This window comes from Crassostrea angulata, chromosome 2, assembly GCF_025612915.1.
Source record: "Crassostrea angulata isolate pt1a10 chromosome 2, ASM2561291v2, whole genome shotgun sequence".
In the NCBI taxonomy this organism is placed as follows: domain Eukaryota; kingdom Metazoa; phylum Mollusca; class Bivalvia; order Ostreida; family Ostreidae; genus Magallana; species Magallana angulata.
Window position 1 is genome coordinate 50353995 of NC_069112.1, and position 25360 is coordinate 50379354.

General features: G+C 35.3%; 1 protein-coding gene across 1 annotated transcript in view; it reads left to right on the forward strand.

Annotated features, from left to right (window-relative positions):
• Positions 1 to 356: 356 nt before the first annotated feature.
• LOC128173452 (serine protease 30-like) overlaps positions 357 to 25360 on the forward strand; it is a 30830-nt gene continuing 5826 nt past the window's right edge. Inside the window, exons 1-6 of the mRNA XM_052839143.1 lie at positions 357 to 515; positions 4156 to 4302; positions 11224 to 11312; positions 14956 to 15044; positions 17229 to 17497; positions 19301 to 19440. Of these exons, the coding sequence (XP_052695103.1) occupies positions 452 to 515; positions 4156 to 4302; positions 11224 to 11312; positions 14956 to 15044; positions 17229 to 17497; positions 19301 to 19440 (798 nt within the window). The 5' untranslated portion in view covers positions 357 to 451. The remainder of the gene's footprint in view (positions 516 to 4155; positions 4303 to 11223; positions 11313 to 14955; positions 15045 to 17228; positions 17498 to 19300; positions 19441 to 25360) is intronic.

Genomic DNA, 25360 nt, shown 5'->3' on the forward strand with positions numbered 1-25360 from the left:
AAATATTTTCAAAATTATTACTTATAAAAAATAAAAACTTTAAATCTCTTTATGTGTTTTATAGAAAAAAAGATACCCAACATTACCCCCCCCCCATGGTTTGTTATGGGGGGGGGGGGGTAACGTCGATTATTCCTCTATATTGAATTATTTCACGACAGTATTCTTACAAAAAACAACCTTTAATTCACATGTTATTGGCATAAGATGAATGTAATAAGTTAACTACTTTAAACGCTGATCTATTCCGAAGCACATGTAGAATCCGTCATAGTATCAACAAAAATTTGTTCTTATAGATAACAGGTTGTGCGGGAAATGTGTGACCAATAATAATACAGTCCTTCTTATCGTTTTGCAGGCCCTGTGTAATGTCACGTTGGAGCTATATGTGAAGGTGTAGGATAGGGGCGCGTCTTTGAACTTATCGATCTGTGTCAATTCAACAGCAATGCCCGGGACCTCAATGATAGCAGTCCTACTGCTGCTGGTACATGGTGTGGCTTTACAGGATGGTGAGTACCATTATATAAATAGTGCCTGTTTGGGAGGGTAACAGTTGAAATTGACACCCCGAGAAAACCATTGTCAACCGACGCGAAGCGGAGGTTGACAATGGTTTTCGAGGGGTGTCAATTTCAACTGTTATCCTCCCAAACAGGCACTATTTATTTTGTTATACTGAATGTCTTTTTTAAGATTTTTAAGAAAATTTTACTGCTTTTATATAGGAATAACGTGAATTCTACAGCGAACCTTACGCGCATAATTTTCGCGCATGTAACATTTTTTAATGTTACCCGTTGCCAAGTGCGTTGCTAACGCTGAGGGTAATAGTAAATATTATTAACTGCGTCTTAACCAATCAGATTTCAGCATTTAACATGAAAGTATAACAAAACAAAATAACGCAAAAAGACTCATCGTTGTGTTATTTTACAAATAAACGCTCAATAAAAATCGGGGATTGTTATGCGTTGCCCAAGAAAGTCAAGAATATACGTAACGGCTCTTTATATAAAAAGAAAATACCCGGACGATTTTAAACATCCATATACTTTTAAGCTTTTCTAACCAAATGTTTTTTGAAAAGAAGATTTTAAAACATTTTCTCAAAATGTTCTTATGTAAAATTGTATCCTTCCATTAAGGCCCACACACATTTGAGCTTTTCTGGCCTAATAGTTTTTGAGAAAAAGAATTTTAAAGATTTCCTCTATAAATTCGTTTGTAAAAATTCATCCCCCCATTGTAGCCCCACCCTATCCCCGAGGACCATGATATGAACAAACCTGAATCTACATTACTTGAGGATCCGTCCATACAAGTTCCAGCTTTTCTAAGTGTTCATCCTGATAAATATTAAATAGAGTAATTTTGAAATTACGAAATAAAATGATATGAAATTTTCAACATTTCGTAACTAATATGTTTTCTCATCAATAACACAGATAAAATGTAACATACCGATTGAAATCTTTTAGCTGTGAAGTCCGTCAAAAACTTTTCTGCGCGTGCTTAATATGACTGACAATTTTTTATGATTTATTTTAATCATAAGTGATAGGTTAAAATAAAAACCCCACTTAACATGGCCAAAAATGATGATTGAGGAAACAGCAACTGTTTGGAATATTGGTGTCTACAACAGATTGTACTCAAAGGATCAATTGTCAATTACCATTGAATCGACCCATAGGGCCGGTATTGGTTTCTGTCTTTACAAATAGCATATCGATTTCTGTTCAAATTCTTGATTTTAGGCCATACACAGTAAACTCTTGGGTTTTAGTTCTCATAATGTATAGTGATTACAAAAAAATTCACAGTCGTTGTCCGAGCAGTATGAGTAATGGACGCCATTTTTTAGCTCATCTGAGCTGAAAGCTCAAGTGAGCTTTTCTAATCAAAATTTGTCCGTTGTCTGTCGTCGTTGCCGATAGCGTTTGCGGCGTTTTTGTAAACTTTTCACATTTTCTTCTTCTCTAGAACCACTGGGCAGATTTAAACCAAACTTGGCACAAAGCATCTCTGAGTAAAAGGGATTCAAGTTTTTTCAAATGAAGGGCAACGCCCTCTTTAAAGGGGAGATAATTTAGAATTATTGAAAATTTGTTGGTATTTTTTAAAAAAATTTCCTCTCAAAAACTATTAGGCCAGAAAAGCTGTATCTTGTATGGAAGCATCCTCAGGTAGTATAGATTCAAATTTGTTCAAATCATGGTCTTTGGGGGTACGGTGGGGCCACAATTGGGGAATGAATTTTTACAAAGGAATATATATAGAGAAAATCTTTAAAAATCTTCTTCTCAAAAACTATTAGACCAGAAAAGCTCAAAATATAATGGAATCAACCTCAGGTAGTGTAGATTCAAATATGTTCAAACCATGGTCCTAGGGGGTAGGGTAGGGCCACAGTATGGGGGGGGGGTCGTGTTTTACATAGGAATACATAGAGAAAATCTTTTAAAATCTTCTAAAAACTATTAGACTAGAAAAACTCAAATTAAAATGGAAGCATCCTCAGGTAGTGTAGATTCAAATTTGTTCAAATCATGGTCCCAGGGGGTATGGTGAGGCCACAAGGGGGGGGGGGTCAAGTTTTACATAGTAATACATAGAGAAAATCTTTAAAAATCTTCCTCTCAAAAACCATTTGGCCAGAAAAGCTCAAATTAAAATGGAAGCATCCTCAGATAGTGTTTATTCAAGTTTGTTCAAATCATGGTCCTTGGGGGTACGGTGGGGCCACAATGGGGGATCATGTTTTACACAGTAATATATAAAGAAAATCTTTAAAAATCTTCTAAACAACTATTAGGCCAGAAAGAAAGATATGGACTGGAAAAGAATTTTGCATTTTTTCTGCCAGTGACCTTGACCAAATGACCTTGGGTTAAGGTCATGACACACCCTTAGGTCATAAGCAATCTTTGTGTGAAGTAAGAACTTCCATAAGTTCTTACTTCACTTCCATTGTTTCTCCATAAGAAAGATATGGACCGGACACGATTGCACAGACAGACGGACGGACAGACGGACGGACAAGGTGATTCCTATATACCCCCACCAACTTTGTTTGCGGGGAGTATAAAAATCTTATTCTCAGAAACTTATCAGCCAGGAAAGCTGAAACTTGTGTGAGAGCATCCTCAGTAAGTGTTAATTCAAAGTTGTGAAAATCATGATCCCTGAGGGTAGGGTGGGGCCACAATGGGGAATCAAAGTTTTACATAGGACTTAATAGAGTCAATCTTTAAAAATCTTCTTCTCAAATTCTAATCAGCCAGTAAAACTGAAACTTGTGTGGCAGCATCCTCAGGTAGTGTAGTTTTAAAGTTGTAAAAATCATGACCCCCGGTGGAAGGGGGGCACAATGGGTCGGAGGGGGGTGTCGAAGTTTTACATAGGATTATATAGGGTAAATCCTTTGAAATCTTCTCAGTAACTAATCAGCCAGGAAAGCTGAAATTTGTGTGGAAGCATCCTCAGGGAGTGTAGATTCAAAGTTGTGAAAATAATGACACCCCCGGGAGTAGGGTGGGGCCACAATGGGGGGGGGGGGGGGTCGAAATTTTACATAGGATTATGTAGAGTAAATTTTTAAAAATCTTCTTTAATACCAGAAACTTATCAGCCAAAAGACTCTTTATAATTGTTAAAACTGGCCCCAGGACAATTCTTCGGCCTCACAAGAAGGTTCAGAGTTTAATGTAGGTTTATATCCCATATATAAACATTTTGAGAAATGCAATACTCAACATGTAATATGAGTATAAAATCATCCTGTCAGAAAAGGGACTTATGATTATAAACATAAGAATATGCAGGGGGAATGGACTTTATTTATACAGGATCTTCATGCATCATTGTACATTGTCCTGATAGTTTGTATGCATGTGACTCCATTTAGCTGATCATACCTATTGTTACTCAGGTGAGCAATGTAGCCCATGGGCCTCGTTTTTTTTTTTTACTTACAGTCACAGTTTTATATTTTGGTTCTTTTCTAAGTTATTTTCTTGTTTTAATATATCGATCGTAGATCTTGACTCTCCTAGTGCATCGATCATATCCTTGGTTACATTGTTTTAATCTGTCATAAAAATCCAAACCTCACTTCATCCTCTCATATAACGCTCTGTCCACATGCAGTTTGTCACACCAGCTATGGCGGGACGTGCGTTAACTACTACTTCAACTCGTGCCTGTCTGGATCGTCGTATGCACGAACCGGCTGTGGATTCCAGGAGATGTGCTGTATTCCTCCCAAATTCCAGTTGACTCCGCCAATCCACGCCGGTGAGTATTACATTGTTTATTACCAAGAACCGTACTCTTCATAGGTTTAACCTTTATATTGCATGAAATGATTTTTCAGGCACGTAGCTTTGGGGGGGAGGGAGGCTGCCCCCCACACTTTTTTGCGCAACAAAGATTTTTCTTAAATTTACATCCAAAAAATTGAATTAACATGTAGTTGTCCCCCCTCCCCACCACTTTTATGGGATCATGTAAAAATCGAAATGAAAACAAGGAATTAATCAGTGAAATTGAAGTTAAAGGCATAAAGGTATACCCCCCTACACCCCCCCCCCCCCCCCGCCGTTGATTTTCAGGATTTGGGAAAGTAACCCTTTTTTTTTTTTCTTTTGCTTGTCAAGAATTTTTGGATGAACCCCCCCTTTCAAAAACGATGCTACGTGCCGGTTTTTACAATATAAATACACAAACTAAAACACAGACTTTAAATACTGTAGTTATATGACTGCGAGGCAGTAATGTCACATATGTTGATTTTTAAAAATTAAGGAAATGTCATTGGTACAGTACACAGTAGTTGACCACAAATGACTTCGCAAGATGGCCGACGTTTACGTTTGAATTCGTGTTATTTTTTTTTAACAATCTATCGGCGATAAGAAGCAGTCTAATTATGGTCTTATTCAACACATTCGACTCTGATCTTGCAGTAAATTTAGAATTACTCCGGTGTTCAGTATAGTATTTTAAACGTTACCTCACAGTTTTTGCTATTTATTCCGATCATCCTTCCAGTTTTATACATGTAAAATTCAACCTCTGACATCTCTATGACGACTTGTTTCTGCCTCCCCATATTTTTTTCCCGGTTGGATGCCATCTTGGTTTGCAGACGATTATTGTTTACTAAAGAGGAATAACTAAAAAATAACATCAGCGTAAGACAAAAAAAAACCAGACGGAAAATCATCAGATGATTTTTATGGCGTCGAGCGAAGCTCGAAAGCCATCTAGGGATCGTACGTCCGGAAGTTACGTTTTTAGGAGCCAAACAACTCAAATGAGTGCAAAGTTTTCGTATGTGTTTGAAGAAAAATAGATGACATACTTCAATTTCGAGCAGAACTGTACGTCAACAAAACAAGTTTGCAGATTCGAAATGGTTGCCGTCTTTAAAAATGTTCACATTTTATTGAAAACAATATGTCTCGGTTTCAGCGGATGAATACACTAGCACCGAGACACATGCGATAGCTGGGCTTACATACTCAATTTGGTTATGAAATGTACTAGCCTGCAAAATAGATTATTTTGTATCCATATCGAAAATTGACAATGCACAAATGTTTGATCTTGTAGAAACAAAACTTCCTAATCGAGCGATAAGTACATCTACAACCAAAAGTTATTTTAAACCAACTAGTGAACTACTTCACTTTGTAAACAACGTGAATGGGTGCTTTCTTTTATCTACCCCTGATCTTTTCGGCCCGTGTCATTTGGATCCTTGTGAATTTTAGATGAAATTGATAATGAGAGACAGAGTGGTTATCAGCAGTATACAATATATAAGATTAAACACAATAATAATTTTAATATTTATTTTCATATAAATAGAGAAAAAAATCTAAAAAAAATTTAACTCCTAAGATATTTCTATAAACTTAAATTTTCAATTGAAATTCAAAACTTTTTAAGAATTAGGTGAGCAAATTTGTAATGAGTTGTAATTTTATTAGTTATGTGATAAATAACATTTTCTATTTTTAAATTTTTTTTTTTATTTTCGATAATTTATGAAAAAAAATACCAGCTTTTGAACTTGGTCATTTTTTTGGGCAAAATATTGCATATAGGGTACCCTCATTGTACGGATAAGTCCTCCTACAGTTTTCAAAATAGGAAGTTGTTCTTTTGCAGATCAATTATACATATATCAGAGGTATGCATACTGCTAGGATTTTGATTTTCGATAATTTATGAAAAAAATACCAGCTTTTGAACTTGGTCATTTTTTGGCATATAGGGTACCCTCATTGTACGGATAAGTCCTCCTACAGTTTTCAAAATAGGAAGTTGTTCTTTTGCAGATCAATTATACATATATCAGAGGTATGCATACTGCTAGGATTTTGATTTTCGATAATTTATGAAAAAATTCCAGCTTTTGAACTTGGTCATTTTTTAGCAAAATATTGCATATAGGGTACCCTCATTGTATGGATAACTCCTCCTACAGTTCTCAAGATAGGAATTTTTCTTTTGCAGATCAATTATACATATATCAGAGGTGTGCTTATTGCTAGGAGTTTGGTTACTGATAATTTATGAAAAAAAATTGCTTGGATTTTGGTTACTGATAATTTATGAAAAAAAAATCAAAAAATTTAATCATTTTTTTTAATTTTTTTTTTATTTTCGATAATTTATGAAAAAAATACCAGCTTTTGAACTTGGTCATTTTTTTGGGCAAAATATTGCATATAGCGTACCCTCATTGTACGGATAGCTCCTCTTACAGTTTTCAAGATAAGAAGTTGTTCTTTTGCATATCAGTTATACATATATCAGAGGTGTGCATATTGCTAGGATTTTGATTACTGATAATTTGTGAAAAAAATACCAGCTTTTGAAGTTAGTCAATTTTTAGCAAAATATTGCATATAGAGTAACCTCATTGTACAGATAACTATTCCTACAGTTTTATAGATAAAAAGTTGTTCTTTTGCAGATTAATTGTACATGTATCAGAGGTGTGAATCTTTCTAGGATTTTTATTTCTGATTATTTATGAAAAAAATACCAGCTTTTGAACTAAGTCTTTTTAGCAAAATATTGCATATGGGGTACTTTATTTCACTGGATATGGGTTGACATGGATTATGGTTACAGTTCGCATATAAAAAGAAAAACCCGGTTAGCTGTCACATTGACAGCTTTTCACTTGTTAAAAAAATTATTTAGGTTTTTACTCTTCAAATTAACTTTAACTCGACGCCATTGTGGCCCTTCAGGCCTTTGATTTAATTCTTGTTATCGTAAGAAATGGGCTTTATTTTATTTTTAAAATCTACGCTACCGAAAAAAAAATATGTTTCGGCGGTCATTTTGGAACTCTACTTACTAATAAATCACATTAAAGAGGTTCACTCCTTAGGATTTTGGCCATTTTGGGTCACCTCTGGTCTAAAAAACATATTTAAACAATATTTTGAAATTTCTATCGATATATTTTGCCATATTTAGCTTGTATTTCATAAAACTTATAAGAAAAAAATCTCAATTTTTTTAAATGTGACCCCTGCCTGTCTTACTTTTTAATGAGACATTAAATGCAAGTCTATTTGTATGCAAAGTTTTGGAAAGATGACATTACTACATTTTGTTATTTGCGTTATAATTTGATTACTACAAAATTTTGTTATATCTGTTGTTGTGTTCAGTATGTACTGGCATTTGAAGCCACCAATAAAGCAAGAATTTTTAAACTTTGACTTAAATTTTACTTCTATTAAAATCATAGCTAAATAATAGTTCTAACGATAAATATTTGTTTGATATCTTGAACTTATCAATTTTCATGTCAAATAGCAAAAATTTCAGGAAACTTATCATTTCTGTTTGGGGCCCTATATTTCCAAAAAATGGCATGTGACATGGGTCCTCATCTTTATATCCAAGTGGTTTTCGGATGATTGACATTAATATTACTATTATTTCAGGTGCCAACCTCCTTATAAGAAATCTCATAAAGTTTACATAAATGTTATTATTTAACAATAATACTGTAACAATTTTGAGATATATTAAAATTAGCATGATATAACAAAAACAGTTTAACCGGCTTTTCTGATCTAAAAAGGATTTAAAGCTTTTTAGCTCACCGAGACGAAGTCAAGGGGAGCTTATGCTATACCCCCGGCGTCGGCGTCCGGACCTGGTTAAAGTTTTTGTTGCAGGTCCTGTATCTAAGCTATTACTTGTCGTATCTTCACCAGACTTGTATGAATGGTGCATCTGGACCTACTTATGGACTTGAAAGACTTGGATGTTGAATCTTGGTCTTAAATTTCAGATGCTGGAGGAGGTTAAGGTTTTTGGGGCAGGTTACAGCAATATTTAAGTTACTGCTGGTATTAACATCACCAAACTTGCATGGATGGTGTGTCTTATAATACTGATACACCAGACAGGCTTGAGTGCTGAATCTGAGCTATAGGTTTCGGATGCTGGAAGAGGTTAAGGTTTTCAGAGCTGGTTAAAGTTTTTTGAGCAGGTGCCCTCTGATGATTATATCTTAGTTACTACTGGTCCTAACTTCATCAAACTTGCATGGGTGATGCGTCTTATAATACTGATGCACCTGACAGGCTTGAATGCTGAATCTGAGCCATAAGTTTCCGGTGCTGGATGTGGTTTAGTTTTTTTGAACAGGTCACGTTTTTTTTAGATGATAGCTTACATAGTTGATTTAATTATATTATAAATGAAACGCTGAGGTTGCTTCAGATGCAGAGCCTGATCTCCATTACTAAGGATGCTAAAGAAATCTCCTACCTCACTAAAACCTGCTTGATAGATAGATGTGGTTGTTGTTTAATGATATAACATGATTCCTTTGATAAAATATTGCATGATATGAACCACTATTGTTTTATATGATATAATAAAATATCATATGTTGTATTGCAAAAAGTTACATGATACTATATAATATCGATCAATTTTTTTAAATATTTTATGATATGATATTGTATCATGATATTGTTATGTATAGTCTTGTATATTATGATACAATATTGTATAATATTACATTGTATTATTGATTCATTTTTTTATCCCATGATACTCTTACATATGATATCGCAATATATAATATATCTTCTTTCATACAATATTGTATATTCTATAATATTGTATCATACAATATTGTTTAATATGACATTGGTTTCTATAATATAGAATTACATCACATAAAATTGTATTATATGATATTGTAATATATAATATTGTATCTTACAATATTGTATAATATGTTGTTTGTTTTTATGATATATTATCATATCACATGAAATTGTATTCTATGATATTGTAATATATATTATTGTATCATATGATACAATATGTAGATTATGCTATAGTATTATATTATATTTTACTTTATCAAATGATATTGTATCATTTGATATGATACAGTGTTGTATCAAATTGAATTGTACCATATGATACAATATCATATTATGTATCAAATATGATACAGTATCATACAATGCAATATCATACTATATTATACTGTAACAATATAATATCATATCTACAATATTATGATGTTTTGTGTAATATGATATTGTATCAAATAATACTATATTGTATTATAATATATTATCATATTGTATTTTGTGATCAAATACAATAATGTATAACACAATATGATGTCATATCATATGTTACAAACCTACAGAGTGTTTTTATATCCTCAAGGACTATCAAGTGAGACATTTATTTCACAAGAAGCGGTGATTTCCAAAATTCATATCCAGCAGTCACATATTATGTTTAAACCAATGAAAGTGTGAAATTTCAGTCTGAGGGAAAACAATTTGATATAACGCGTTATCGATCACGTGTCAGGGCAATTAAAACTTTATACGTATTTCTCCGTCAACGTTCGGGATATACGAAGATCTATTCTACCAAAATATTATACTTCCAACCGGCATTGTCCTTTGGATATATGATGGAGGGGGGGGGGGGGGGTCATATCTCCTTCACCATCATGCAATACATTCATTATATTGTGTCATGTGATATCATATGATTCAACATAATGAGGATAAAATAATGTTATGTTGTGCGCGTACCTGTTCTACGCCTTAATAATAGCCGGGGTTTGATACAGAGTGCACGAGCCGGTATCCTAATTACTGTGCTGACTATTGCCTACTGATCTGCCTTGCTATATGTACCTGTGATTAAATTTCAAGGAGGTAGTTTTTCACAACAAAAAGTGTGAAATCTGCTACATTTGTCTGTGAAACTATTTTCAAGTTTATTTCATGATCTTATACTGTAGGAATTTCAACATCCTCTTTAGATTTATGATACAACATTGCAACATATGATATTGTATCAAACACATTGATATGCAAAGGTTAATAAGATCAATAACTATGATTTTAATATCATATAGGTGATCTCAAAATTTAAAGGTAATGCATCATCTCGGTAAGTTCTGTAAACTTTGATTACCTGTTTTAAATTGGAAAGGCTCTAGTCCACTACATGCAGATTAAATATTCTAATCAAACATCGAAGAAAACGTCAAGTTCGCATCGTTTGACTATACTTTGAAATAAAGAACACATACTCCTTTTAAAGAAATAAATCGTTATATTATATATCACTGGCCAGCTCTCTTAATTATTGTAGTGCGAAATCATCACGTTTCATGAAATAAAGATGATAAATAGGATAAACCCACCGTTTTGTCGGTTTCCGATAAAGCAAGAGAAATAAACTTTACTTTTAGTAGGCGAATTTTACTTCCGGTTAATATTCCTACGCACGTAGAGAAAAAAGTTGATTTTTATCATCATGTAAGTGTGTAGATATTTTACTATCGATACTTTAACACATTAAAAACTTATTAGAATATCGTTTTTTTTAGTAATTTACATAAAATTAAAGATTCCTATGAAGCTGTCACTGCATATTAAATAAAGTAGTGCAAGGCGCAATGCATGCGCTGATAGTAAAATTTGCCAGATGCCTCATATGGACACAACAATGATGACGTCGCGTTTTCCTTTGTTGAATTAAAAACAACCACCTGCGATTAGCGTATTTTACTTGGAGTGACTCATATTGCAATGTAAATGTCTCTTTCTAAAGAATCAGAGAATCTTGTTATGATGCACGTGTTTGTGGTGTTGATTGATTATATTTCTCTTCCTTCTTGAGGTCAGTGTGGAATAAGCACACCTGTTACAACCCATCAGTATAAGATAGTGGGCGGGACGAGAGCTCAGCCAGGAGAGTTTCCGTGGCAGGTATTTCTTTTTGTGCACTCCGTCATTTAAAAAGAAGAAAAAACACACTCATACACACTTAATTAAAAGAGATTATGTGATGACAAACGAACATTAATCATGACAATAATATAATTATTGTAATACCATGAACAATATTTATTAGTGAACAAGAAATGTTTTTGGATATCGTCGGTCCTGTATCACACCAAGCGGTGCATACAAATTATCATAATTTGTCTGTATCGCTTGGTGTGTTACAGGACTGAAGCCATCCAAGAATAAACATTCAATGCTTAAATATATCCAGCATGAATCACTGGAGAAAGCATTTCATTGTTTAAATACATATAGTTATAAATAATCTGCTACTTTCAATTTTTTGTAAGTACACACAGTCTTATCACGGCGCATGAGCACAGGTCAAACGTCATCACGCGTTTTGAATATGTTTACTATTGGCTCACCTGATCATATTCTAATCACATTTTGTCTGTGGCCGTCTGTCCGTCCGTCTTTCTGTCTGTCCGTCTCTCTGTAAACTTTTCAAATTTCCAACATCTTCTCCAGAACCACTGGGCCTATTTCAAAAAGCATCCTTAGGCTAAGGGGATTGAAAGTTGTAAAAATTAAGGACCACGCCCTTTTTGCAATAAATAGGAATTATTGAAAATTTTCGAGAAAATTTTAAAATCTTCTACTCATGAACTATTAAGCCAGAAAAGCTGAAACTTCTGTGGAAGCATCCTCAGGTAGTGTAGATTCAAGGTGTGAAAATCATGACCTTCGGGGTAGGGTGGGGCCACATTGGGGGGAGTCGACTTTTCACATATGAATATATAGAGTAAATCATTAAAAATCTTCTTCTCAGAAAGCAATTAGCCAAGAAAGCTGAAACTTTTGTGGAAGCATCCTTGAGAGTGTATATTCAAAGTTGTGAAAATCATGACCCTTGGGGGTAGGGTGGGGCCACAATGGACGGGTCGACTTTTTAAATATGAATATATAGAATAAATCTTCTTCTCAAAAGCCATTTGGCAAGGAAAGTTGAAACTTGTGTGGAAGCACCCTTAGCTGGCATAAATTCAAGGTTGTGAATCATGACCCTCGGAGGTAGGGTTGGGCCACAATGGGGGGGGGGGTCAAATTTTACCATAATAATATATAGAGTAAATCTTTAAAAATTTTCTTCTCGAGAACCATTTGGCCTGCAGGAAAGCTGAAACTTATATGAAAGCACCCTCAGGTACATGTAGTTTAAATTCAAGGTTGTGAAAATCATCACTCCTGATAATATTTCCTTAAGATTTCCTTTATATATCTATGCTACTATATTTAATTATAGACTCGATTTTTTGGCTTAAATACCGATTAATCGGAAGAGTACTGTCTTTTGTTTTATATTCTAAACATCATTGGTACTTGAAGATTACCAATTTGTTTTTATTTTTTCTCAATCAAGCTTCGCTAATTAATAATCGACGAAAATTTCTCAAAAAATTCCGAAAATCATCAATTTTTTTTCTCGATCTTACAATTTTGTGCATGCGCATTACATTCACGCAAAATCACGGGGGGCTCTTTATTTCATGTTTCCACAATATCACATTTGCAAGGATAAACTCAGAGATGATAAAACAAATACGTGTAAAGAAAGTGAGCGCACAAGATTGTAAGTTTGCAGGAATCCTCGACACGAATCAATTGAGATTTAAATGCCAATAACCTCGAAAGGCTATGAACAGGTTTCAACAAAAAAATATTATGTTGAGAGTCGAAGTACATGGCTATTCCGGTTATTAAAAAACTCACAAAGCTTTCAAAAAATGGCAATGAGAGGTAAACCGATAACTAGTTGGAAATGTTAATGCAAACATATTTTAATGAAGTTATATTGTGCATATCCTAAAAAACTAGTAATAAGAAAAGAATATTTTTTATAGTGTTCATACAGCAGATCTAGAAATCAATATCAACAAATCAAAATATACCAGTATATTATAATTCAACATCATCTTATAATAACAAACATTTAAAACAAAAAAGTTTGATTTTAAAAAAGACCACCAGTTGGATTTGAACCCAAAACACTGAATGTTTGTATTCACTAATCCAGGACGAAACCATGCACTGAGCCATGCGAGACTTGTCAATATAAGCTCTATAAAGTACTGTTTGAAACAACACTGTCATATCAATGAACTTTGTTTTTTATCCTTCAAAAAATAATTTGAAAAAGTACATAATTAGTCATCTCTGGGTCATCTCTCCATCTTTTTTTAAAAAACGATATTTTTAATGTTGAAATATGTTACCTTTACACGTTTAAAATTTGTGGAGAGAAGACCCAGAGACAACAAAATCATTTAAAAACAGTTGTAAATAAGTAGGATTTTGCATGAATTGCCTCGTGTTGCTATATTTAGACCCAAATTATAATAAAACCTTTTGCATTTCAAATATTTTTCCACTCATTCCACATCCAACAGAAACCAAATAACGCTTATAATTAGAAAAAAATTCAAAATTAATTGATAAAATTTTCACTCTCCTTGTGCGCCAAGATTCCTGCCGAATGTGCATCTTAAGCGCCCACATTCTTTGCATTGGATTTCTTTTTCTGTTCATCAAAAAAAAAAATAAAATACGGGAGATAACTCTAACACAGTGCATTTACTATAAAAAAAATCCCGAGAGTTTCGAATGTCAACTTGATGTGTAATAAACGTTGTTGCAGAAATGTTGAATTGTGCAATTATTGAATTAAACTTTTCGAAGAGAGGTATTTACAGCTTCAAAATGGTTTATTATGAACAATTTGACTTTTATTTTCAATGCAACTTTATTAATTTTCTTCAAAATCGTTCTGGAACGATTTTGCAATTTTCTGCTACATTACGGGTATATTGGTAGGCAGACACAGATTACATTATTCCAACTCAGCAGAGTGTAGTGAAATTAATAGCATTGTTGTAGACTTAAAGCTGGTTTTTTTTTTTGGTAAGATTAAGGCAAATGTCAATAATATACGGTGTGTCGATGTATCTATTTCGTAAATGTCCGATATCATATACTATGTCAACCCGTGCACGCACGGCTCAAAATCTAGTTCATATGTAAAAGTTAACCTTCCTCTCCCCATTGTGGCCCCACCCTACCCCTGGTGGTCATGATTTTAACAATGGTTAATCTTCACTACCTTAGAATGATTATTATTATACATAAGTTTCAGCTTTCCTTGCTGACTAGTCTCTGAGATGAAAATTTTTAAACATTTACTCTATATATCCGTCTTTAAACAACGATGTCCTGTTATAATATGTTACTATAACGATCAGTAAAATAAAATGTTGGTGTAGCATTCAACCTTAACATAGATTTTTTTTCAATGAAAGTTCATGTACCTGCATGATGATGTGAAAATTTATGCAATTTGTTCAAAAAGCCGCGAAATGATCAAAATATACCGATAGTTTACAGTTTCTTCCGTTATATTGTAAAAAAGCATTTATTTATTCCTCGTCATGGCAGTGAATTTTTGTATTGTTTCCAGCCGATCTGTCATAAACAAATATGCAATTAAAATTGTTTAAATTTGATTGATTTTTAAAATCATGGGAGAAAGTCAGGTCGATTGATATTTAGCGAGTACATTACCTTGTAGGTGTCGATGAGATCAAATGGACATCATGTGTGTGGCGGGATCCTGATCGCTGACCAGTGGGTCCTCACTGCCGCCCACTGCTTCAATGAGTAAGTGTCTAACAAACCTGGCAAAGGTTTTGATGTATACATGTACATGTATAACATTTTTGCCCAATCAGCTAATATTTCGGCATAACATCAGCCTGGGTCCAAAGGTTAAAGTAGGGCTTGTATAATCACTACTTTTCCTAAGTACGCCAAATCAAACTAACTGACTTACACTAAAAACACCTAATATCTTATTGGAAAAATAGTTTAGGCATAAAGAGAAACAAATTACCTGTATTTTCTTAATAGGAAGTTTTATTTATTCATTATTTTACGAAGTACAACATTGATTAATTGCGAGGATAAATCCGATAAATGATCATGGCTTAAGATTCACATTAACATCGTTACAGAGCGTTCTTGAAAATAACAATTGCAATTTGTCAAAGTAATTAAAATCAGTTATAGTTCATTTCAGACGTAAATAAGAAGTCTCGATCAAAATCGTAAACGCAATATCACAGACCTTTCGTGTTTAGTCCATTCACGGTCAAATTTAACTCCCTCTGCTTCTCTGTCCATTTTATTCCGTAAAAGAAATTAGAATAGCTTGTCTCTATAGTGTCCGAGGAAAATCATTACGCTCTTTAATCTGGTTCTATGATAGAATTTCTTATGAAAATGCGTAAGTAGACTCTAACTCAGCTTTCATTCGCTTTGTTTTCAATTTCCAACCGATCTTCGACTTCAACGGAAGTGGTACTTTTCCTCAAATTTTATTTTTTTTATTCAATTGTGCAAGTGTTTTTTCTTAACTGTTTCACTTAATTATGATAAAAAAGTTTTGTCTTGTCAAAAGTTGTCATATTTATTTATTATGATAATGAAATATTTGCAACATTGTTGAATTAATTTTTCGTTATGTCATGTTCATCGAAGCGGCTTTCTAGGTCATCACAAAAAAAGGAAGTATGGACCAATGTTATCATTTGCAACAAGGGTTATATAATATTTTTTACTTGTAAGGTATAATATTTTAACGTATATTCGATATACATACGGGTGAATGCGTGATCAAATCTCCATCTTCTTCGAGCTTTATGGTATTTGATCACGTAACCAATCCGCATTTACATCCCGATATACATTCAAAATTGAAACCTTCTTCTTAAATTAGCTTTTTAGCATGTCTGTTCGTTTAAGTAACAATAATTGTTGCCATACATTCATTGAATTGTTTTAATGATATCAGTGCAGCATATTTCCTTAGTAACACGTGTTGGTTACGGCTAACCATGTGCTGAGTTTATTCAAGGCATCGAAGATGTCACCCGTAGCGCGAGAGACGGGACTTCGCGCCATAATTTTAAGCACCGGTAAGTGGACGAGTCCTAGTTTGATCCATGAGAATACTCCAGAGCACAGCGTTGCTTTATTTGAAAACTAAAACCTTTCCTATTACTTTTCTTTGGTTGAACATGACAAAAAGGTCTTTGATTTTGCATGTAAGTATAACATACAATTAAAAAACAACTGCTTTTTCTATCGCTTTTAAGCGTTCAAATTAAACATAATGAAAACGTTAATTGCAAGTGGTATGCGTGTATACGCACTGGATAAGATAATTACTTAAACATCGCTTATTGAATCTATGCGTTCCGTTTTTGAATTTATGACCAGCAGCGAAATAAAAAATATTTCTTAAAAGATACTTTTAATTCATCTATGCTTCCTATGGAATCATTTTGTTCAGTAAGGAAAGCTTTTTGAAAAGCAAGTACTTGTAAGTTGTTGTCTTCTAAGATGACAGCCCCTATAACACCAAAAAACTAGTTGTCGGACTAACACGATAGGTCAAAAATTACAAGTATTAATATGTTAAGTCTTTCTTTTAAGGCAATTCACCTTCCAGAGGCGTGTTTAGCTCTTGAGCGCTCGCCAGTGTATGTTGCTAGTATAGAGAAAATGGTTCGCATGCATCCACTCTGTTAAACACGCAATTCCTCTCAATCGCTTCTTCTTAAATACTGCTAGGGAAGTGAACGTTGCGGTCGCGATACGCTTGTATATTAACCTTTTATAGTCACGTGACAATCTCCGCGTCAAAGGTTGCTAAATGATCATACAAAAACAATCATCATAGGCAATATGGCATGATTACATAACATTAAATGATAACATATCCATACGTTCTTTATGTCAGTTCATAGTTAAGAATAAATTCATTGTCATTGGGTTTTACAGAAACAAAAACCCGTATGCTTGGACTGTTGTGGTAGGAGAACACGACCGTGCCGTGCTAGAGGGCCACGAAATCCTGGAAAAAGTTGACACCCTCTTCGTCCATTCTCACTACAGTCCTAGTCGATACTATAACGACATTGCTATAGTAAAGCTGGGAAACGCCGTGCCCGCCTACACGGAATTCATCCGCCCCGTGTGTCTGCCGTCGGCCAATGACAGCTATGACGGCATGATCTGTACAGTAACAGGCTGGGGGGCAGCGCACAGTGGTGAGTGATAAACATAGCCTTGAATTAGGCACAGTGGTGAGTGAGAAACATAGCCTTCAATTAGGCACAGTGGTGAGTGTTAAACAAAGCCATGAATTAGGCACAGTGGCGAGTGCTAAACATAGCCTTCAATTAAGCACAGTGGTAAGTGATAAACATAGCCTTGAAATAGGCGCAGTGGGGAATGATAAACATAGCCATGAATTAGGCACAGTGGTGAGTGATAAACATAGCTTTGAATTAGGCACAGTGGTGAGTGCTAAACAAAGCCTTCAATTAGGCACAGTGGTAAGTGATAAACATAGCCTTGAATTAGGCACAGTGGTGAGTGATAAACATAGCCTTCAATTAGGCACAGTGGTGATTGATAACATAGCCTTCAATTATGCACAATGGTGAGTGCTAAACAAAGCCTTCAATTAGGCACAGTGGTGAGTGCTACACATTGCCTTCAATTAGGCACAATGGTGAGTGATAAACATAGCCTTCAATTAGGCACAATGGTGAGTGCTAAACAAAGCCTTCAATTAGGCACAGTGGTGAGTGAGAAACATAGCCTTCAATTAGGCACAGTGGTGAGTGTTAAACATAGCCTTGAATTAGGCACAGTGGTGAGTGATAAACATAGCCTTGAATTAGGCACAGTGGTGAGTGATAAACATAGCCTTCAATTAGGCACAGTGGTGATTGATAAACAGCCTTCAATTAGGCACAATGGTGAGTGCTAAATAAAGCCTTCAATTAGGCACAGTGGTGAGTGCTACACATTGCCTTCAATTAGGCACAATGGTGAGTGATAAACATAGCCTTGAATTAGGCACAGTGGTGAGTGCTAAACAAAGCCTTCAATTAGGCACAGTGGTGAGTGCTAAACAAAGCCTTCAATTAGGCACAGTGGTGAGTGCTACACATTGCCTTCAATTAGGCACAATGGTGAGTGATAAACATAGCCTTGAATTAGGCACAGTGGTGAGTGCTAAACAAAGCCTTCAATTAGGCACAGTGGTGAGTGCTAAACATAGCCTTCAATTAGGCACAGTGGTGAGTGCTTAACATAGCCTTGAATTAGGCACAGTGATGAGTAGAAACATAGCCTTCAATTAGGCACAGTGATGAGTGATAAACATAGCCTTCAATAAGGAAAAGTGATGTGAGTGATAAACATTGCCTTGAATTAGGCACAGTGGTGAGTGATAAACATAGCCTCAATTAGGCACAGTGGTGAGTGATAAACATAACCTCAAATAGGCACAGTGGTGAGTGGTTAACATAAATTTAACTTAATATGGCTTAAAAATTGGTCTCACCTCGCTTTCAGTCTTTTTTTTTCACAGTTGAGCTATGTAAACCATTCGCGTTTTGTTTGATTTTGCTAAGAATAATACATTTTTGATTTATTTGATGGAATGTAACAAAAAATTGGAACGTTTAGATAAAAACGTTACTGAAGAAATCTCTTCCTTTAAAAAAATCAAGACCAAAGATAAATCAATTTAACAATAGAGTACATCGACCGTTGTAACAGCGACATTCTTCGACATCGGCAAGCTGATAGATGATTAAATTTAGCAAAGCAACCAAAAACTTGACAAAGATGAAAATAGAAGTTATTTTAAAAACACTGAAATTCGTTGTTTCATGTGTTGCCACTGTAGAGATAAATTTATTTACATTATTACGAGATTAATATGGAATTTAGCTGTGTTATGACATGCATTTGACTGTAAGTAGACGGTAATAAAAGAGTCGAATTTTAAGTGCTGTTGTTGATCTTTCCTTATCAATACTTTGATTCTATTGAAGGTGGCGTAGGGACAAGAAGTTTACTTAAAGCTGACGTGCCTCTGATTTCAAATGCTGTATGTTCCTACTTGATGGACAGAACAATTCCAGCCACAGAGGTGTGCGCGGGAAGAAAGCATGGGGGTGTAGACTCATGTCAGGTAAAAAGATTGACAGGGGTGCCTACTTGATTCGCAGGAACATTGAAACCTAATGTCATAGAGGAAATTTTGAAGTCTTAAGGCAAATCACATGCTGATTATCAAATAGATTATCAATTAAAAGGATTAACTAGGCATGATATAAAATCCCAATATGGAATAACAGGACGAGTGTAAGATGAAAAGAATTTACCTGCCGAAGCCTACAGTCAAGCTAAAAAGTTCATAGTAACATTCAAACTGTAAGATCACTCTATGATCCCTACAGTCAGGTTAAATAAATCACTATGCGAAACCTATTGTCAAGTAGAACTTCAGTGGGCCAATTTTATACTGTCAGGTAAAGGATTTACTGGGATAAGCCTACAGACAGGTAAAGGATTCACTGGGTGATGTCACCTCTCAGGTCATCAGGCGAAGTCAATTGTTAGGTTAAGGATTCATTAGGCATAGTCAACTCTCAGGTTAAGTAATCACTGGGCAATGTCTACTGTCAGATAAAAATTACTGGGCAATGCATACTGTCAGATGTAGGAATCACTGAGCGATGTCAATCGTTAGGTTAAGGATTCATTACCAAGGCCAACTTTCAGGTAAAGTTATCACTCGGCTATGTCTACTGTGAGGTAAAGGAATCGCTACATGATGTCTACTGTTTCTTTAAGGAATCACTGGACAATGTCAATCGTAAGGTAAAGGATTCACTAACCGAGGTCAACTTTCAGGTAAAGGAATCACTGGGCGATGCCTACTGTAAGGTAGAGGAATCTACCGGAAGAAATCTCTGGGCGAAGCCAATCGTCGTGCAAAAGAAGTACTGTGCGATGTCTAATGTTTAGTTAAGGATTCACTGGGCGATCTCAACTGTCAAGTAAAGGAAACACTAAGCAATGCCTTCTGTCTGGTAGAGGAATCACTTGGCGATGTCAATCGTTAAGTAAAGGATTCATTAACTGGGGTCAACTCTCAGGTTAAGTAATCACTGGGCTATGCCTACTTTTCGGTAAAGGAAACCCTTGGCGCTACCTACTGTCAGAGAAAGGCATTACAGCTCTTAGGTAAAGGATTCACTACGTGATGTCTACTCTCATATTAAGGAATCAATGGGCAATGTCTGCTGTCAAGTAAGGAACCATTGGGTGATGTAAACTCTCTAGTAAAGGAATCTTTTGGCGATGCCCACTGTTAGGTAAAAAATCACTTGGCGAAACCTACTGTCAGTTATAGGAATAAGTGGGCGATGTCAATCGTTAGGTAAAGGATTCATTAACCAAGGTCAACTTTCAGGTAAAGGAATCAATAGGCGATGTCTACTGTCAGGTAATGAGTCATTGGGCGATGTCAACTCTAAAATAAAGGAATCACTGAACAAAGCCTAATGTCAGGTATAGGAATCATATAGCATTGCCTACTGTCAGGAAGAGGAATCACTGCATGGGCAATGCCAATCGTTAGTTAAAGGATTCATTTACCGATGTCAACTTTCAGGTAAATTACTGAGTAATCACTGGGCTATGTCTACTGTTAGGTAAAGGAATCGCTACGCGGTGCGTACTGTCAGAGAAAGGAATTGCTGGCCGATGTAAGCTCTCAGGTAAAGGAATCACTAAGTAATGTCTACTGTCATGTTAAGCAATCACTAGGCGATGTCTACTGTCAGGTAATCGAACCATTGGGTGATGTAAACTTTCAGGTAAAGGAATCTTTGGGCAATGCCTACGGTAAGGTAAAACAAGAGGCCCATGGGGCCACATCGCTCACCTGAGCAACAATGGGCGTTCAAAAGATATTGTGCCATATGGTCCCTCGGTAGAATAACAAAAAATAAATATTGTCAAGTATTCGAATTTTACACTTAATTTAGCATACACGTAATCTTTGACATTGCACCTTCATGAGATACTATTTTTTACCAGAATAAGAAAATCCTACGCAAGATATAAAACTAAACATTTGGTAGGTGTACACTGTTAAGTTGTTAACTTCCAATTCCCTATATATATTCGTTCTGCCCCCACCCCCCCCCCCCCCCTGTAAAGCGATCAAAATATATGAGAGCATATAGGTACATTTTTTTCATCAACTAATTACTAGTTATTGTATTTTTTAAAAAAATATAATAGTTATTGTATTTTATTTAAAAAATACTACATGTATAGATGTGAAAAAGAAAATTGTACTTCAATGTGCTCAATTCCTCAAATTTAAAACATTCAAAAATTTAATTTGTCTTCTCCATTATAATTAAATGACTGTTATTTACCTCGCGTACAAACCAGGATAATTTTCCGCTGTGATATTTTCTTAGGAATAGCGATGATTACTTATCCTCTCAACAGAAATGTGTCAGAACTATGGAAACTGTTTTAAAGATGTCGTTTTTTATTTACTCGTGTTTGAAAAACTATCAAAATTGATGTAAATTTCACATTATTTATTGTATAAAGAGGGGGCTCCAGAGAGTAGGCATATACAGAATATCATTCTTTTATTTTGTTTTTACAAGTATTAAACATACTCTAATTCATATAGAATTTCTAATGTTCAACCAAAATTTCAGCGTCAATCGTAGAATTATAAGCAAGATACAGAGCTCACAGTTCGCCTAAGTTTGAGTCATATTTTGTTCACATGAGTTCATTACATTCAGCTTAAGATTTTTAACTTGGTATTTCCTATTCAGCATTCAAAATGGAAAAAAAGAATTGTCTAAGATTTTCAATTTTTTTTATTCACTCAAGACCGGTTTACTGGTATTTGAGGTTCAAAATCAGTTTATATACAAATGTACATAAACACAGTCCAGGATCACATGTACAGTAGGAGTAATAATGACGAAAAAGGTTAAGTTTACAATACAATTAGTTGTTAAAGTTGGTTTCTGGAAGAACAGAGTATGAAAATGTTCTTAATAAATATAGACAAACTTTTTACTTTTTTAATCTTTAGTTTTTAAGATCTGTGTACAAACATAGAATTGTGAGCATTGCTTATAATTTGAAGCTTAACACTCAAATATGGTTAGTAAATAGAAATTGTAAACAATTAAACACAAGAAACATGCACTTTAACAAATAAGGAACACAATTTATTTTTTCGAAATGAATTATATGTATATACCTACATATTTCCGTCAGCGATATCAAACTCTATTTAAACTGAATAAACTCGAGAAAATGCCGAGCATCTCAACAAAACCTATTGCATTAATCTACCATTACGCAAAAGATACTGCCGAATTACCGATAGAATAAATTGTATTTCAGTACTTTTTTTATACATCAGATTTTTCTTAATTTGCGCAGGTAAACAGTTAACTGTTTGATTTACCGAAGTCTCTGTTTGATTTGATACGTAAAAATCACGGAATACAGACGATAGTTCCCAGGTTACAAAGCATAAATAATGAAAACGAAACGAAAATCAGAACAAGCTAACACCAACGTCATGTGTGAAAACTGTCAACGCATTGAAATATTTAGCCTCAATTTACTTCACAAAATCGGCATCAATATATTTTGCATGTTTCAAAAATTTCCCTTCATACGCAAACTGTTGCACAACAAGCAAATTCATCAGTCAGATCGACCCTTTTTCGTATAATGTCATGGCTGCTTTAAACAAAGAACCTCGTTTTCGAAGTATGGAATACGAGTCTTGGTAAAATGAGTATAAACACGGGCCGTGGCAAAATAAAAGCCGGGGCAGATCGACAATCGTCAAATCCAAATACGCATTATTTTGCACAATATTTACAGAGAATACAAATATACTGGTCCATCAAATATCCTGAAATTCTAATGAGATTGGCAGATTAATAACTGCCAATCTTTTGTTTTGCCCAGACCAAGTCTTGCCCACCCATTTTACCGGATGCCGAACGCGCAGCTGAAACACGCCTTTCCTTTATTATTATTTTCGTAATAACTCAGACTTGAAACAGAATTAGCACTTAATTTTTGCAATTTATATTTTCCTTCCCATAAGGATAATTTATGCTAAAATACGTTGAATTTGCCTCGGTAGTTCTTGAGAAGAAGATTTTTAAAAATGCACCCCCCCCCTTTTTCTACAGTTTCATGGTTTTCTCCGCTTTGAATACAGATCGGACTTTTATTTCTGTAATTTATATTCGCCCTCCCATAAGGATGCTTTGTGCCAAATTTGGTTGAAATTGGATAAGCGGTTTTAGAGAAGAAGTTCAAAATGTAAAAAGTTTACAGACGGACGGACGGACGGACGGACAGACAGACGGACAGCGGACAAAATGTGATCAGAATAGCTCACTTGAGCTTTCAGCTCAGGTGAGCTAAAAATCACTCGGCAAATATATGTCAATAGTTAGATTAATGATTTATTAGGAGAAGTCAACACTCATGTTAAGTAATCACTGGGCAATGTCTACTGTAAGGAAGAGGAATCTTCTGGAAGAAATCTCGCGCAAAGCCTACCGTCATGCAAAGGAAGAACTGTGCGATGTCTACTGTCAAGTTTAGGATACACTGGGCGATTTCAACTGTCAAGTAAAGGAATCACTAAGCAATGCCTCCTGTCAGGTAGAGTAATCACTGGGTGAAGTATATTGTCTGATTAAAAAATTCACTTGACTAAGCCTACAGTCCGAATTCACTGAGCAATTATTACCGGTATTGTCAAGTCAAAGGAGTTGCTAGGCGCTGCCTACTCTTAAGTTAAGGAATTTCCTTAGGGATGTTAACTCTTAGATAAAAATTTCATTAGCCGATGAAGGAACTGCTAGGCGATGCCAACTGTCATCTTGAGAAATCACTGGGCGATGTAAACTATCAAGTTATGTAATTACATAGCTATGTCAACTGTCAAGTAAAAGAATTAGTTGGAGATGACTACTGTCGGCTAAAGTAATCACTGCATGTGCGATGCCATTTGTCAGGTTCAGACACTCACTGGGAGATCACTACAGTCAGTAAAAATATCACTTGGCAATATCTATTGTTAGATAAAGGAATCACTGGGTGATGCCTTCTGTCTGGTAAAAAGATTCACTCGCGATCGACGATGCATACAGTCCGAATTCACTTATCAATAACTATTGTAAGGTTCAAGGATTCACTAGGCGATGCCTGCAATCGTGTTGAAGGATTCACTGGGCGATGCCTACAGTCGTGTTGAAGGATTCACTGGGTGATGCCTGCAGTCATGTTGAAGAATTCACTGGGCGATGCCTACAGTCGTGTAGATAGATTCACTGGGCTATGCTTATAGTTGTGGTGAAGGATTCACTTGGTGAAGTCCGCAGTCGTGTGAAGGATTCACTGGGCGATGCCTACAGTCGTGTTGAAAGATTCACTGGGCGATACCTACAGTCGTGTTGAAGGATTCACTTGGTGATGTTCACAGTCGTGTGAAGGATTCACTGGGCGATGCCTTCAGTCATGTTGAAAGATTCACTGGGCGATACCTACAGTCGTGTTGTAGGATTCACTGGGCAATGCCCGCAGTTGTGTAAAGGATTCACTGGGCGATGCCTACAGTCGTTTTAAAGAATTGATAGGGTGATGCCCAAAGTCGTGTCTATGGATTCACTGGGCGATGCTTACAGTCGTGGTGAAGGATTCACTGGGCGATACCTACTGTATTGCTAAAGAAATGTTCAGAAAATGCCTGGTACAAAAATCAATTGCGATGCTTACTGATTAATGAAAGGACTCACTGGACTATGGCTACTGTCAGGTAAAGAAATAAAGTGGATTTGCTTACGTCGGATTGAAGAATTCTTTTTTGAAAATATATTCTTTGATAAGCACGAGCAAAGTATAAGCTGAAACTTGTGTGGAAGCATCCTCAGGTAGTGTAGATTCAAAGTTGAGAAAATTATGACCCCCGGGGGTAGGGTGGGGCCACATTGGGGGGGGGGGGGGTCGAAGTTTTACATAGGGAT